The 17,368-nt window shown below is 30.3% G+C and overlaps 1 protein-coding gene across 2 annotated transcripts in view; it reads right to left on the reverse strand.

The window, feature by feature from the left end:
• The window catches only part of LOC134707739 (uncharacterized), a 30,867-nt gene continuing 13,499 nt past the window's right edge, over window positions 1-17,368 (reverse strand). Inside the window, exons 5-8 of one of the 2 annotated variants that reach the window (XM_063567761.1) lie at window positions 10,026-10,229; window positions 8,976-9,031; window positions 5,486-5,564; window positions 1-546 (exon numbers count right to left, since the gene is read on the reverse strand). In XM_063567761.1, coding sequence (XP_063423831.1) covers window positions 322-546; window positions 5,486-5,564; window positions 8,976-9,031; window positions 10,026-10,229 — 564 coding nt within the window. In that variant the 3' untranslated portion in view covers window positions 1-321. Of the gene's footprint in view, window positions 547-5,485; window positions 5,565-7,292; window positions 7,349-8,975; window positions 9,032-10,025; window positions 10,230-17,368 lie in introns of both variants that reach the window. The other variant, XM_063567760.1, reaches the window with a different exon arrangement.

A 17,368-nucleotide genomic window follows, 5' to 3' on the forward strand; every position in this document is an offset into this window, starting at 1 on the left:
ATTGTGTTTTTATCCTGATTTTTATCTCATTGCTCCTTTCATAACAAAACATATAATAATTTATATTTATATTGATATTGTTACTTTTGTTATGGTGAATACCTTTCTGCCAGCAATTATAAATAAACATCAGAAACAAACTTTAGTAAATCTTAGTTTCATATGGGTTTTTTTAAAACAAGGACAATATAAATTTGAACCATTAGATGTACTTTTCTGGCAAGTTCCCTATGTTGTCTCCCTCGGACAACATGAAATATGAGTATAGTGAATCAACAGGCAAGTTGAAATAATAGTTGATTTTGTAGATATTTAATTTCTTTAGAAGTGTGCTTGGGTTGTCTCCTTTGCACCTCCAGTGTATTTCATAAAGCTTTGCATCAAATCAATAGGCAGAGGGAAAATAATGGTTGAGTTCTTTTCTGCTGATATTGTATTGAGTGTCTGTAAGTATCTGAGCTGTATAGCCGCTGGAGACTCCGCCATAACATCTGCTGCTTCTTTCAGGGCACGAGAAGCTTTCTGTTCACCTTCGGCAGCAATCACCTAAAAAAAGCACACAAATTATTTGAAAATGTTTGCATTTTTCTCTGGCAATAATAAGAGCATACAGAAAATTACAGATCACTTGATGTTTCTGTTGTGTAACATGTGTTACTTAAGGTGGCTCGTGGGTACAAAATTTTTAGCAAAAAATTAAACCTTTATTTTTTCATTACAAATTTTATTTATTACACTATTAGTTGTTATTTCATGATATGGTACAAAAATCAACCCAAAAAAATGATTTGGTTTGGCCCCAGATGACTTTAAAAATTGAAAAAGCTCCAAATTATCTCCCTTTGGTACAAAAATGCCATTTTTTGGCCTTAAATTTGAAATATCTTTTTCAACTCATTAGTGACCTATATTTTTTATTATTGTTTTCAAATGAGCTGTACATAAACTAAATAATTGTAAAATTTTAGCGATTTCTTATATTAGGTTATTTTTTTATTTCGATATTTCCTCTTTTTCTCCTATTAGTTCAACAGAAAAAAAGGACATTAACAAAAATGTTTGCTTCTTCCAGAGGCAGATTTTAGCTTAAATGAACAGTGACCCCATTTTTTTATTTCATTTTTCTTCTAAGTATATGATAAAGTTCATTTATGAAAAAATATAGCGAAATCCTATATTAGAAAAAAAAAATCATTTATACCCAGGAGCCCCCTTAAGTGGGTGACAGGTGTTACTTGAGTGGATGACAGGTGTGACTTAATTGGTCAACACGTGTGACTTGATTGGGTGACAGGTGTGACTTAATTGGTCAAGGCGTGTGATTTGAGTGGGTGACACATGTTACATAATTGGGGACACATGTTACTTGATTGTGCAACACATGTTACTTGAGTGGGTGACACATGTTACTGAAGTATGTGACATGTGTTACTTGATGGTGTAACATGTGTTACTTGATAGCTATTTAAACTATTACCATTTATTCCCCTTCAAATTTTGGAAATTGTCACTGGACATTGAATAGACAACAATCAATCTTTTCAATTTTTGCCAACACAAACAGACCACACTTATTTTTGGAAAAAAAGATGTCTCTACATTGAAACTAGTGTATGTTTTGAAATTTTCTGAAGGTGTACTGGAAATATGGTCTGTTTTTGACAGTTTTTTACTGAAGGTCAGTGGCAGTGATTGATTGATCAAACTATGGTTTATCCTGTCTATATAACTAAATGTCATGTTAATGTACTATTGTATTACAAATTAGAGTACCAATTTTCTTCAAACAAAAAAAATGTTTAAAAAAATACTATGGTCTCTTTAAGCAGTGATAGACATATTAAATAAAAGGAGAATGTGTCTCATAATATTTGAAAATGGGCAAACTAAAGTTAGAGAACTGAAACATTTTTGGAACAGACTGCAAAATGTATGTTCTAAATAACTTTTCTCACAAAGTACAGTTTTTTTTTTATATAATTGATACTGAAATGAATCCTCCTCAAATAAAGAAGAATAAGTTGGTTCACTGAGTGCAGCCTGATACAACCACAGAGCCTGAAGTTCTGAACAGTTAGAGCAAATTTGGACTCAATATTCAATCTTGATACTGTCTAAATTTAGATTGTGAGCAAATTTTTGACATAATATAGGTTTTTGACGAAGGAAAAAAATGTGGTCAAAGATCTTACAAGTCTTAAGCACAATACTGTGCAATTGAAGGTTTCTTTTTTCGTCTTCAAAAATTTGAAGAAAAAAATATGACCCCTTTAAAACATGGAAAAACAATCCCCCCCCCCCCAAAAAAAAAAACCCAACCCTTTTTGAATCCTTCTTGGAGCAATTACCCCAAAACTCAATCCAAACATTTGTAGTATAAAACCTTGTAGTACTATTTCAAAGAGATTCATTCACTTAAGCACAAGCTATTGTCTGGAAACTACAAAAATGTGTTTTTGACCCCTTTTTGGCCCTTAAGGTCCGAGAACACAATTAATTCGTAGTGCATTTCTTTTAGAACATAAATGAAAATAAAAAAAATCCCACCTGCGCTTTCTCAAAGAAACTTTTACAGTGTGTTGTACTACTTTTGGGACAAATTATATCCAATTTATAGAAAACTTCATCGCCTCTAACTCAAAATATGGACAATTTTATGTTTAGGGCGTCTTGAAATCTTTTGACAGCTTCCGCAGTGCTCATTTTCAACCTTTTTCAGCTGGACCAAATCACTACTTTCCTTTAAAATTCTGGACCCAAATTTTTTAACAGTGTAATTTCATCCCCCTTCTTGCAATTTGAGGCATTGAACATGGAGAAATAAATTTGGAAGGGGTATAAAAATTAATGGCAAGTAACCCACTGTCAACACTAGGGACTATATTTGTGAACAACGAAAATCAAGGGACGACAATGGTGGTCTCGGACCTAATAGGGTAGAAAGAGTTGACAAATCTTAAAAAAACTTGGTATGAACAAAGTTTAATGTATTATAACACTGCTTACAAAGTTTCATGCCAATAGGATGTATATTATAGACATTAAGTTAAGTTCTATACTCATCTTTGCGTGTAAAATTTTGACGTTAAAATTGAAAAATTTCAACTATCAACATTTGGGGCTTTAAAAATTAAAATATTGCAAAAAAAATCTTTTTAAATGCCTTCATATATAACTTATCATGTACTAAAAGCAATAGAGTACTCATCTGATTTTTCAGACTTGGCATAATTATTCAAAAGTCAAATTTATATGAGCCCGCGCCTAAAAATTTAGGTTTTTCAATGAAGGGGGGCCTTACATAAAGATGTAATATTTTCCAGCCATTTTAAATTTGTGAAACTTTTTGGTTATAAATAATCCTTACATATGTATTTAAAGTACTTTAAATGGAAAGAAAAATTACAAATAACAAATCATATTAGTTTAAAAGGGTCTTAGGCCAAGTAAGACTGGAAAAAATTTAGGGTCAATTTAGGCCGTGCCACATATTTACATTAAAAAATGCATATTGAGGCTATAAAAAATAAAAATTTGTGTCTTTTTTATCATTTCTATACTCATGTGACATGATACAACAAATCTGAGCACAAAAAGACTCTCACAATTAACTTTTCTTACAAGCAGTATGGGCTGAAACAAAGATTTTTGCCTTTTTAGGGAAAAACTTGCATGCAATTTATTCTCAACAGGCTTATATTTAAACCACTTGCTATCCTACAGAAGAAAAGAAATATATTATGTGAAATGGAACAGGTACAATAGACATTGTTAAGTGCATTTGATACAAATTTAATGAGGTCTCTAATATGGACATCAAATTTTATATACCAAGCTCCCCACTATTGACTTCATCCAAACAAGGCGTTAGACAAGGGTCATTGATACAACACATTTTGCACATTTTATCTGAGATAAACTTCTTTTCTGTAGATTCAGAGTTCATAAATAAGTAAAAGAAGCAGATAAAGGCATAGAAACACAAATATTGACACATAAAAACCTGTCAGATAGAAAGTCAGTATGACATTTATGCATCAACATGATCAATATTGGAAAAGTTATAAAATGCCTATTTTGACCATAAAATGCCAAAATTGGTCATTTTTGCAGAATTTCTATAAAATAAAAGTTTAAATCCTTTAGTTTCATGCTATTTGACAAGTTGACAACATCAAATCATTTAGGGAAGTTGCCAGAGTACAATTTCTATATTTTTACAGATTTCACCTCTTAGGTCCGAGAACACAATTAATTCGTAGTGCATTTCTTTTAGAACATAAATGAAAATAAAAAAAATCCCACCTGCGCTTTCTCAAAGAAACTTTTACAGTGTGTTGTACTACTTTTGGGACAAATTATATCCAATTTATAGAAAACTTCATCGCCTCTAACTCAAAATATGGACAATTTTATGTTTAGGGCGTCTTGAAATCTTTTGACAGCTTCCGCAGTGCTCATTTTCAACCTTTTTCAGCTGGACCAAATCACTACTTTCCTTTAAAATTCTGGACCCAAATTTTTTAACAGTGTAATTTCATCCCCCTTCTTGCAATTTGAGGCATTGAACATGGAGAAATAAATTTGGAAGGGGTATAAAAATTAATGGCAAGTAACCCACTGTCAACACTAGGGACTATATTTGTGAACAACGAAAATCAAGGGACGACAATGGTGGTCTCGGACCTTAATTCCTAATCTGTTGGCACCATAACCTCCAAAATGAATCCCAAACTTCTATTTGTAGTATTAAACATTGCAGTACAATTTCAGAGCAATCAAAATATTAAAACATTATCCCCAAAATTAATCCCAACCTTCCTTTTGTGGTGTTGAACTAAAGAGATCCACTCCCTTAAACTAAAGTTAATGTCAGTAAACCAAATGTGTCTTTAGACGATGAAGCAGAGGACGACAACACCATATCATTATACCATCCCAAAATTTGTTTGTGGTCGTATAAAAATGTCTTTATATATTTCATCTTGGCCTTAACATGCTTAAGAAAGATGCCTGTTAGAACATATTTAACTGTATGTGTCTATGATTACATCGGAACCCCCTTGGATCCACCACTGATATTCTTGTAAATATATATATTCTCTTGAACTGAATTTTAATGTATGTATTGTTATGCGTTTACTTTTCTACATTGGTTAGAGGTATAGGGGAAGGGTTGAGATCTCACAAACATGTTTAACTCTGTCGCATTTTTGCACCTGTCCCAAGTCAGGAGCCTCTTGCCTTTGTTAGTCTTGTATCGTTTTAATTTTAGTTTCTTGTGTACAATTTGGAAATTAGTATGGCATTCATTATCACTGGACTAGTATATATTTGTTTAGGGGCCAGCTGAAGGACGCCTCGGGGTGCAGGAATTTCTCGCTACATTGAAGACCTGATGGTGACCTTCTGCTGTTGTTTTTTATTTGGTCGGGTTGTTGTCTCTTTGACACATTCCCCATTTCCATTCTCAATTTTATATTACCTTAGCTCTGGCTTCTCTTGCAGCTTCTGCTTCAGCAGCCATTGCTCTCTGTAACTGTACTGGCAGACGGACATCTTTACTATAAGTATAAAATAGAAATGTCATGACATGTTCATCAAGAAAACCCTTTTAAGTTCTTTGCAGAAAAATACACTTGTGAAATGTGAGCTTTTGTTAAAAAAAAGACTTTAAATTTTGCATTTTAAACAAAAAGCAGACAACAACAAACCTAGGTTTCTCCCGATGATAGCTGAAATATATAGATGTACAATGTTTCATGACAATTTAAACTTTAGAAAAAACTGAAATGATTAATATGCCAATGATGAGATTGCACTCTTTGTAATTGAAAACTTCTCTTGTCCTAATTTGAATGATCTACTCTACAAATCATACATGTTATTAGCTCTGAACAATTGGTTTTTCATTATGTTTTATTTCCATCCTTATTATTTCATATCTGTAGGTAAGGAAACATGAGATTGCTATTGGTCTTAAATCATTGTCTTTCACTTCCATCAAACAACATGCAAAATTCCACACAGGATCAGATATAAATAACACACAATTTTAAAATTGTATACACATGTAGGAACGTTTTAAAATCAAAAGTTACCAGATCTACAAATATTTTCCATAACATTTATCAATGAACCAAAAAATGAAGTCATGGTCTGATGAGGTCCTATCATATTGACATGCTCAACTTTCCATAATTCTATCAACAAAATATAGTTGAACTATTTCTTAGAGTTTGTTAGAAATTGTCTAATCATAGAAACTTAAGAAACTAAACTATATAAATAAAGTAAACTTCATCTGATCCATATTCTGACAATGAACTCTTTCGTTTAAAGTTTGTTTTACTGTGCATATTTCTGTGTGTTTTTTTTTATTCTACATTGGTTAGAGGTAAAGGGATATGGTTGAGATCTCACTAAACATGTTACTGTGGATTCATTTTTATTTGTTGGATACCAATTTTCGTGGATTTTGTGGGTACAGTTGAACCACGAAATTAAATGTTCAATGAATGACAAATTTTCTCATGGCTTGTATGCAGACTTCGGCAAAACCACGAAATCAAATATCCACGAACATGTAAGTTTTCCTCAATCCACGAAAATTGGTACCCACGAAAAATAAATGAATCCACAGTAACCTCAGTGATTGTTTGTGCCTGCCTCATTTCAGGATTCTCTGACATTTGTTAGTATTGTACTTTTTTTAGATTTAAGATCATTGTATATTTCAGAGGCCAATCAAATGTTACATGAAAACATTGATGTCGATTGATTGATGTTTGTCTAACAAGTTATACGTTATCGGTTATCTGAATAAACTGTTTTTATTGATATAACATATGAAAAAATTATTGCTGTTTTAAGGTGGTACCCAACACTTAAACTAATATTAATTTCGCTTGTTTATTTTTCTTTAAATTTTGACAAAATATTTATTTAGATCCTTTGACAAAAATATAAAATTTCCAAAAAATTTGAACCAACCGTTTAATCAGAAAAATACACTGGTTATATAGCAGTTTGACGAACACTTATTTTGATCATTGAGAAGCTTTATATTTCCTTAACAACACAAAATCATTAAAACGTTCTACTGATTTTACAGAGTTATCTCCCTGTAGTGTAAGGTACCACCTTAAATAAATATAGTTATCGTTAAACTTTAGTTTCAAATATATATGTCCATTAAAGAGACAGTTTCAAAACTGAATTTTAATTGCTTAAAAACTGTAAATAAATTATAATCAAGACAATAGTATTGTATATATTTTCCCTATACTCACACTTCAACACGTTCAACTCTTACACCCCAAGGATCAGTGGCTTCATCCAAAGAGGTCTAAAAAGGAACAAAAGAAACTAAAATATCACACACACAACAAAAACCCATGCAATGGTATAAAGCAAGGACAATTATTTCATTACTTCTTCAGCAGTTTCCTTCCAATGATCTTCTACATGTATGTGTATTTATAAATAAATTTATACTTCAAATGGTTGGGAATCCAATTTTAATCAATTTAAATTTTAATAAAAGTTCCAAAACACCATTTTCATTCAGATACTGTGGATTCATTTATCATAGTGACTACCAATTTACGTGAATTCAAAGCTAGTTTTGTATTTTTGTTTACAATTAATTCCCTAACATGTATTAAATATTTCTTCATAAAAGATCATATAAAATTTGTATATTAACACTTATATCTACAATTCCCAGAAAATGAGTAACCCACGTGTACGAATAAGTATGAATCCATAATACTGTTAGCTAAGATTTACACATGTAAAAGATTCACTGTGAACATCTGTTCCAAGACACTTAAAACATTAGAAAATAAAACAAAAGTATCATGCATATTAAATCACCCAGTTCTTCGGTCATGCACTCTACCTGCACCATGTATGCCTTTGTTTAGGAGGTCAAAATCTCATTATCACATCAAATCAACTAAAAACAGCTATATTTTCAACAAATTAAGACATTTACATTTCTTTTAAGAAAAAAACATTTTCATCAAAACTTGTTACATTTTGTAGGAATTTCTTCCCCTTGTCAACATATGGTTGGTTGTTTGCAGGTCATTAGAATAGAAAAGATGTTATTTCTCTTATAGGGAATCCTTTTGAACTTTGACATGTCATTCATAGTTAGATGTATTTTTTACAGCCATACATTAAACAAGGTAAGCATCATTCATTTTTATTTCATGACAGCCTTGCTTTATTATGATAAAAGAGTATATATGAAAGTTTGAGTTAAAACATTGTTTACAATATTTATTTTGGGAAAACAGACCTATTCAAGATATCTTAAAGTATGTGTTCAGGAGCAGTATCCCAACAACTGGTTGTCTTTCTGTCTGAAAATTTCAGGCCAGATAGATCTTAACCTGATGAACATTTGAAACCCTGTCGTTTTTGCTCTCAAAGCTTTAGTTACAGAGATATAAGCCAAAAACTACATTTTATCCCTATGTTCTATTTAATGCCATGTCAGTCATGTTTGCTGGCAGGCAAGGTCATCAGACACATTTTTAAACTAGAAACCCTAAATAATGATGAATGTAATCAAGTTTGGTAAAATGTGTCTCCCTATAGTACATAGTTTCAATGAAGATTTTTGTAAAAGTAAACAACGAAGGACAAACATGACTACGATGGACAACTGACACCAAGTGATCAGAAAAAACGGGAGGTAATTTATATGAGCTATAAACAGACATTATATATTTTAATTTATAATTTGCATTTTTCCAAACACTTATTTAATGATTTTATTTTATTTTTATAATCCATGCGATACAACTCTGAAAATGTTATTTTTCAAAATAAAGACAATCACATCAAACTGTTAGATAAAAATCAGCTGTTTCCAGTATAAGAATTTGACCAACTACACAGAGACACACTTATATTGCATATGTACTAGCAGAAAACACACACTGTGTGTGTATTAAACTTACATCTCAACTCGTTCAACACGGATACCCCATGGATCCGTGCATTCATCTAAATTACCCTGTAAAACATTTCATTATACTCACATTTTTTCACATATAATATGTTAATCATGGTAATTTACATACTAGAATAATTAAATATTAAATCCTAAAAACTTACATAACTTCTTACATAAATTTCTATTAAAAGATCAGAATTTGTAACAACAAAAACATTAACAAGGATGTGAGAAGATCGAAAGGGAAAAATATCTGTCCTAAAGGGATTTATATTTCTTGCTGATTATATATATATCAAAAGAATTTCTATTCTACTTGACATGACATAAGGAAATTAATATATAACTAGAACACACCTGTGAAATCGTGGGCATTTGAAGAGTGGTTGAAAGTATGGAACTGTTGAAGGATGAAGTTTTATAAAAAAAAAGAAGTTATGAATGGGAAAAGGTATCAAAAGTTATAGGTACTTGGGGTCAGAACAATTTTTATAACCCCCTCCCTTTTTTTCAAAATCCCCTATTTTTTTTCTATTATGAACAGACATACACTATAATTTCTCTTTAATATATGAACGCCGTTACTAGTAAACTTGGAATTAAGATTAAATATAAACTTGAAATACACTTTATCTATAGTGTATGTATGTACATAGAGTACAGAATAAGAGAAAATAATAGACCACTTTTGAGTTCATCCGTCACCAGAAAAAAACTCGTCAATTATACGCGCCTTAATGACGTCATTTACCAGATAGAAGGGGTCGCCTGTATCCCTGCACTATTTACCTTCTACAAGCATCTTAGTGATTTGTCACTGTGCAGGAAAACTAAAAATAATGGTTGTTTTGTAGGTACTTAATGACAGTTCCCTAATGACAGCAATGCTGATTGTCAATTTTATAATCATAAACCAGGATGACATATGCAACTATGCATATGGTTCCTATAGGACATTAAGATTACTTTTGTAGAGGAAGGAAGAGAAGTGACACACAGATTGAGGTCTTCGCATTAAATAGTATAGATATTATCCTGCTGTTATATGTTTTACCTGCATAACGTGACTGATGGTTTCCCTGTCTGACAAAATTTCACTGAGATTCTTTGTTCCAAGAACATTTCTGAGGGTAGTAGCGGCAAGAAGACGAGTTGACCTGTTAGAATCCTCCACGTTTGTTATTGACATGGCGGCATTCTGTATCCTATAATACACAACAGCATCAACTGCCACGGTTACAGAATCTTTCGTCAAAATCTAAATAACAAAAATTTAAGCTTTCAAATTTAGTGTGTTATACATGTTTCATTAGCATGCAAATATCAAATTATACATACATTTTATATATTCTATGGTTTAACTGAGTTTACAGTACCAGTTATTAAAACATACCAATATCATATCTTTAATATTTACTGAATCTGCAAAGGTATAACAAAATCTATTATTTTTTTGACTTACTGTAAATTCAGATATTATTTTGATTTTTTTTTATAAATGCTAATAATGTGACTAGGTAAGTATCGCAGTAATATTAATAAGAGCTTGCATTTTGAAAGTTTAAACATATATTTGTACGTAAATTTTTCTGAAAATGCATCAATTATCAAGCCATATGTCTATGCAGTTACAACTCGCTCTCTTGTCCATATTTTGAAAAATCGCAATAATAAGTGCATGCAATAATTTCTGAACTTACAGACAGTATTTTTCTCTATTCTTTTGTTTTATTTTGCACATAAGTCTGTGTTAATTGCTCATTATTCTACATTTTTGGCCCATTATTTTCTATTTTGCAAATCCCATCCAGACCTCACAGTAAGGATCACTTTGACAAAGTTCATTTTATAGTTATGACTAGGGATGTTTTTTACTAGCCATCTGGTGTAAAAAAAACTTCAATTGCATTGTGCATCATACTGTGTAAGTTATCTTTCATTCAATTTTCTTGGTCTTACAGGTCAAGAAAGGAACGAAAAATCATCAGAACTGAAGCTTTATGCACCTGATAACCAACTTTTGGGCAAAGGAAAAAACTCTTTGCTTCTTGTTGACTATTTAAGGAAGGAATTGTTCACTATGCCAACTTGACCAAAGGAATATAACTCTTTGTTTCTTGTTGTTTTATGAAAAAATTGTTCACTATGTCAATTTGACCAAAGGGATATAACTCTTTGCTTCTTGTTGTTTTATGAAGAAATTGTTCACTATGCCAATTTGACCAAAGGGATATAGCTCTTTGCCCCTTGTTGTTTTATGAAGGAATTGTTCACTTTGCCATCATGACCAAAGGGAAATAACTCTTTGCTTTTTGTTCTTTTATGGAGAAATTGTTCACTTTGCCAACTTGACCAAAGGGATATAATTCTTTGCTTCTTGTTGTTTTATGAAGGAATTGTTCACTAGGCCACAGACCACAATTAATTTCTCTATTAGTTCTTTATAACTTTTTGTCTCATTAAAAAAATTGGACCTAATCTTTTTGTCAAATTTTTTGTGTGTGTAATGTATAGTACTAGTCCAAAAACATATCCAAAATTCAGAAAGATTGCTCTGATGTAACTTACAAATTTAGCCAATACACATCCATACCCCTATGGACAAGTCAAGAGATGTTCCGAAAACAGAAAAAAATACCTTTTTGCACTTGACCTAATCACTCTTTCCATATTAAAATCAGTTAAAATACCTTCAACAAAAAGTTATTTCACCTCTCTTCTTTCATTTCCATCCCATAAAAACTAACAAATGAATGTAAAAGGCAAAGAAAAAAAATAAAGAAAAAATACACTATAATTAAGGGGAACTATATTCGTGAACAAAGAAAAGCGGGGTCATTAATTGTGGTCTTGGGCCTATTAGGGGCCAAAAACTTGACCAATTCAAATAAAACTTGGCAAGATTTAAGCTTAGTGTATTATAAGTCAGTTTACAAAGTTTAAAGGCCATATGATATATATTATAGAAAATGTGGCATTTTTTATACCTCAACTTTGGTTGCTGAATTGAGACGTTGAAATAGAAAAATTTCAACTTTGAAATTTTGGCTTCAAAAATTTCCCCAAAACACCAAATTGCACTTTTTTATGTCTCCATGTATAAGATATTATATATTCAAAGTAAATGATAGCATACTTAATGTATGAGACTTATAAAAATTTGACAAAAAGTAATTTTATATGTGCCTATGCCAAAAAATAGAGGTTTTCAAATGAAGCGAGGCCTTATATGAAATGCAATATTTTCCACTTACAACAATTTTCTGAAGTTGTTAAGTTAAAACAAAACATTTAACATATCATAAATGTTCTTTTCATGTAAATATAAGTTTCAAAAAGCATAACACATGAGTTTTACATGGTGTTAAGCAATGTCAAGCTTAAAATAACAAGTTGTCAATTTAGGCCGTTCCCTATATTTCCATATTTAATTGCATATAAATGATATTGGAGATGGAAATATGCTTCTTTTTGCAAAAATCCTTGCTGAGATATGATCAAATTTGAAGCCTGGATGTAAAAAGACTGCTGCTTTTAATTGTATATGTAGAAAGTATGGTCTGATGCAAAGTTTTTTCAATTTACTGTTTAAAACCTGCATGGAATTTCAGTCTTAAAATGCCAATATTTTAACCACCAGCCATCCAGCAGAAGAAAATAAAGGTATTCTGTGAAACAGACAAGTTTAAACAACCTGTAATAAGTGCTTTTCATATAGATTCAGTGCAATCTGTTTAAAGAAATACAATTTTAAAGTGCATAGAACTTCATATTTCACTTGCTTCGTACGGACCGCTAGACCTAGACTATTAAAACAGCACATTTTATACTCTTTTTATGCTTTTATCCACTTTTCCTTGTGTTCAGAGTTCACAAATGAGTAAAACACATGAAATAAATACCACAAACACAAATAGATATCAGAAAAAAATTGTCAGAGAAAAAATAAGGATGCTTATTTTGCAAAAATGTTGAAAAAAGTGAAAAAGCTACTTTTTGGGCATTTTAGCTGAAAAGTGACTTTTTTCACAAATTTCTATCAAATAAAAGTGGAAATCATTTCTTCTCATATAGTTTGACAAATCAATACCAATAGATCATTCAGAGAAGTTGTCAAAGTATAAATTCAAAATTTGCTGAAATGCACCTCTTAGGCCACAGACCACAATTAATTTCTCTATTAGTTCTTTATAACTTTTTGTCTCATTAAAAAAATTGGACCTAATCTTTTTGTCAAATTTTTTGTGTGTGTAATGTATAGTACTAGTCCAAAAACATATCCAAAATTCATAAAGATTGCTCTGATGTAACTTACAAATTTAGCCAATACACATCCATACCCCTATGGACAAGTCAAGAGATGTTCCGAAAACAGAAAAAATTACCTTTTTGCACTTGACCTAATCACTCTTTCCATATTAAAATCAGTTAAAATACCTTCAACAAAAAGTTATTTCACCTCTCTTCTTTCATTTCCATCCCATAAAAACTAACAAATGAATGTAAAAGGCAAAGAAAAAAAATAAAGAAAAAATGGTAATTTTTGAAATCTCAAGAAGAGATTTTATATGAATTTATAGGGTTAAATATACTTACCATGAAATTACATTTATATATATAGAATATGTTTGCTTTCACAACATGTTCTCATCGCAATTACCTAGGTGATTAAAAATTACATCCATGAGATGTACTCACCTACGTCATAGTTCACCTGTGTAACATACACTAGCTTTAGTTTTAATTTGTCGTTTAATTGAATAATTTCAATTAAGTGAACAAAAAACTGAATTTATTCCAGGGGTGGTGGTGGATTGTGGTAAGTATATTTAACCCTATAAATTCATATAAAATCTCTTCTTGAGATTTCAAAAATTACCATTTTATATGAATTTGGTTAAATATACTTACCATGAAATTACATTTATATATATAGAATATTTACTGATTAACAAGCAGTATTTCATTTGGTGGAGGATAAATTCTCTCACACACATACAATTTCAACATATAAAAAATTATGTGAAATTTTTTAAAGTAACTCCATTAAATTTTGTAAAATACGGATATTAGTAAAAACCGAAATTACTGAATTTATTATACAATGAAGCTATGCTGCATAACTATATGTATATCAATGGCAAACTTTGCAGATTGTATAAATACAAGTATGCAAAATTAATAGATTTGATGTAGAGTTGTCTCAATGGCACTCACATGTATATATATACCCCATCTTTCTATATCTGATAGATAAATAATCTGCAGGTCAGTATAGAAATAATTATATTAAAGCTCCTTCATTATGAGCTAAATGTGTTGTAATATTGATGCACTAGTATATAAGTATTTATTTCTGAATAGGTTGTTCTTGTTGCTTGTACAAATCGACAAGAACTAATCCAACCTTAATTTCATTAATTCCACTTTGAAACTTAAGTTTATTTGGAAACATTATTACCTTTCCATTGTTTTCTCTATATTAATATAATAACATATAATATATGATTGCTGTCGTCTTTTGATAACCTGATCAATATCACATCTTTCGAAATAAATTCTTTTCTACTTAATTAAAGAATTATAATCAATTAAAATATACTTTGTAAATAGGTGTCCTTAATACAATCAAAGTTTATTAAAGACTCAAACCAAAGTTGTTTCATGATTATGCTAAATCTGGATTAATCTTTAAACTTCTTTTTTTTTAAAGTTATAGTCCCTGAAAATTTGCTTCTCTGCTAGATATACTACTTTTAATATTTTATAGATTTAGAATAAAATATTTTCATCAAGAGAAGTCTTGTACTATTGTCATATTGTATAATGACAATTCTCTAAACTGACTAAATTTTAAAAATCTGATAAAATTTCTATGAGTGATAGAACCTTTGAATACAATGTCTACCATTTCAATCATGAACAATATTTTAGTTTTGTATTGGACTACTCAAGTGTAAAAATACAGAAATGGACAAATCAGTGGAAAAGTTTCAGTATAAATGTTTCCATTGATATACTACTTCCACAGAATATTTGGATGTTGAGCTGAATTAAAGCCATGATTGTTGTCCTTAATAAATCCAAAAAGAATGCTAACAGATGATTTTCTCCAGCTATGAAAAATCTGTCTAAAATAAAATGTTTTGATATTTCTAATTAACATTTCACAACGGTTAACTTTCTAAAATATTTTATTGATAGTTTTTCACATTTGTTAGTTGATACATCAAATACCGGTACCTTATCCCGGCATCTTGCCATGTATAGTTCCAAATTTAAGGAAACAAAAATTTGACATAATGAACAACTCTTGTATGTTGCTCTTGACAATTGTTTATATTAATTTCAGAAATTATTTCGCTATCAGAAATACTAAAATGCAACTTGTCAAATATAGTTCTATAGTTGTATTTAAAGAAAAACACTTGTTTGGCAATATGGAAAACACTTGTACTAACTTGCAGTATTCTTAAGTGTTCTTAGTTATTTCAGAAATGGTTTCACTATCAAAAATGCTCATTTTATTTCTGTCTTGGTTCACCTCATCTGAATCCTATACATTCTGATATGATTCAATATATATCAACCAAACAGCTTTTGGTATATCATTTGGTTAACTTAGTCACTCAGAAGAAATTTGCATTTGTCCCCAAATTTGGCAAAAACAAAATTAATGTGATTTAAATAATCACATCTTTCAAAACAATATTGAATCAAAATTCAAAATAATTGTTTAAAATAAACACATTTCAATTTTGTGTAGCATATTCTTGTATGAGATACTAACTATATGCTATATATCTACAATGTATATTATTCTGGCTGGTAATATGGAAATTGAAAAGTGAATAATTACCATCAATTCCGAGATTAAAATCACATGCAATCGGAAAACCTTCCTGCATGTAGATAATACACAACTTGACTTTGACCAGACTAGATTTTTGTAACTTTATGCTTATAATGAGCAAAAATAAAAATAAACAGTGACATTTTAATATTTAGGTATAATATTAAGAAAATGTCTCGCATTTGATTTGATATAATCATGGAATTATCATACTATATTTTACTTCCATGTACTATTCTTAGACTATTGAAAGCTATTTGCTAACTATTAATCAGTCTTTTGAATAAATTGCTTTTCCTATATTTTGCTGTTAGATTAACTGCTTCTACACTGGTGCTAAAATTTGAGAACCAATTGAAAAGTATATATATTATATGTTTATATTGGTACATCATGTGTTACTCCAAAAAAAAAAAAAAAAAAAAAACCTCTTCTTTTTTACTGCATCTCGTAAAGACTGACTAAATAAAGGTTTATATAAAGAGCTGTATAATAGATAGTTTCAAATCTTGAGAACTACTTCAATTTCCTAGACCTGATGATGTCTAGCATTTTAAATAAATCCTGCATCCACAATGCTTTAAATCTTATTTATTTATTTACCAATATTTTACTAATTTTTGTACAAGATCTAAATTAATGATAATCTTGTTTCTATAAATCAGCATATTTGAGTCCTCTATACTTCAGAATTCTGAATCAATATTTAACACTAGGAAAAACAATGTGTAGCCATTGCATAAACTGTTGGGTTCTACCAATCTCACATTAAGAATAAAAGAGACCCAATGAATGAATCCTTATAGCAGAAATTTGCCCATCTGTTGGCATTGCTTAGAAAACTTAAGATGTAAATTAAGGCATAATTTTCTATCTTTAAAAGAGCATCCAAACTCCTTTTGCTTTCATGATTGGAAGATATATGTATAATTTGACAGTGATTCCCATATAGTGAGGGTAAGATAGTCTCTTAAGTCTTACGTTATCACCTCTTTTTTGTGTACTCAAAACAAAACAGAATTAGTACATATTATATTATATGCATTGGCAATGTACACTCTGAATTATGTAATCAATATACAAGCCATTACCTTGAATGAGTCTTTGTGAAATGCATCATGGCATCCCCTAAACTCTTTATTCAATAGACATTCTAATGTTTACATAAAAACATATAAAAGCCTTTGTTTACTTACTGCCGACAAAAATAAACAATTGGTTATAGCAGTTTATACTTATAATATTCATGTTCTTCTTGCCATAAGTAAACTGACCATGAAATTTAATATTAGTAAAAAGAGTTGTCACAAGCGATCAACTGTATTTAGAACAGTGCTCCATTCTTACTGTCTCCATGTCTGTTAGAGCATTGGAGAATTATTTATCAGTAAAAAAAATTATTAATATTTACAGCAATTTGCTGTTCTGGAAAAATATTTCAGGCTTCTAAGAATTACTGTCCTGATTTAAACTGGACATATTTAAAAGAAGTATGTATTGGTATGCTTAAAGTTTGAACTGCAATCACATTTGTATTGTACTAG

Source organism: Mytilus trossulus, chromosome 2, assembly GCF_036588685.1.
Source record: "Mytilus trossulus isolate FHL-02 chromosome 2, PNRI_Mtr1.1.1.hap1, whole genome shotgun sequence".
NCBI lineage: Eukaryota > Metazoa > Mollusca > Bivalvia > Mytilida > Mytilidae > Mytilus > Mytilus trossulus.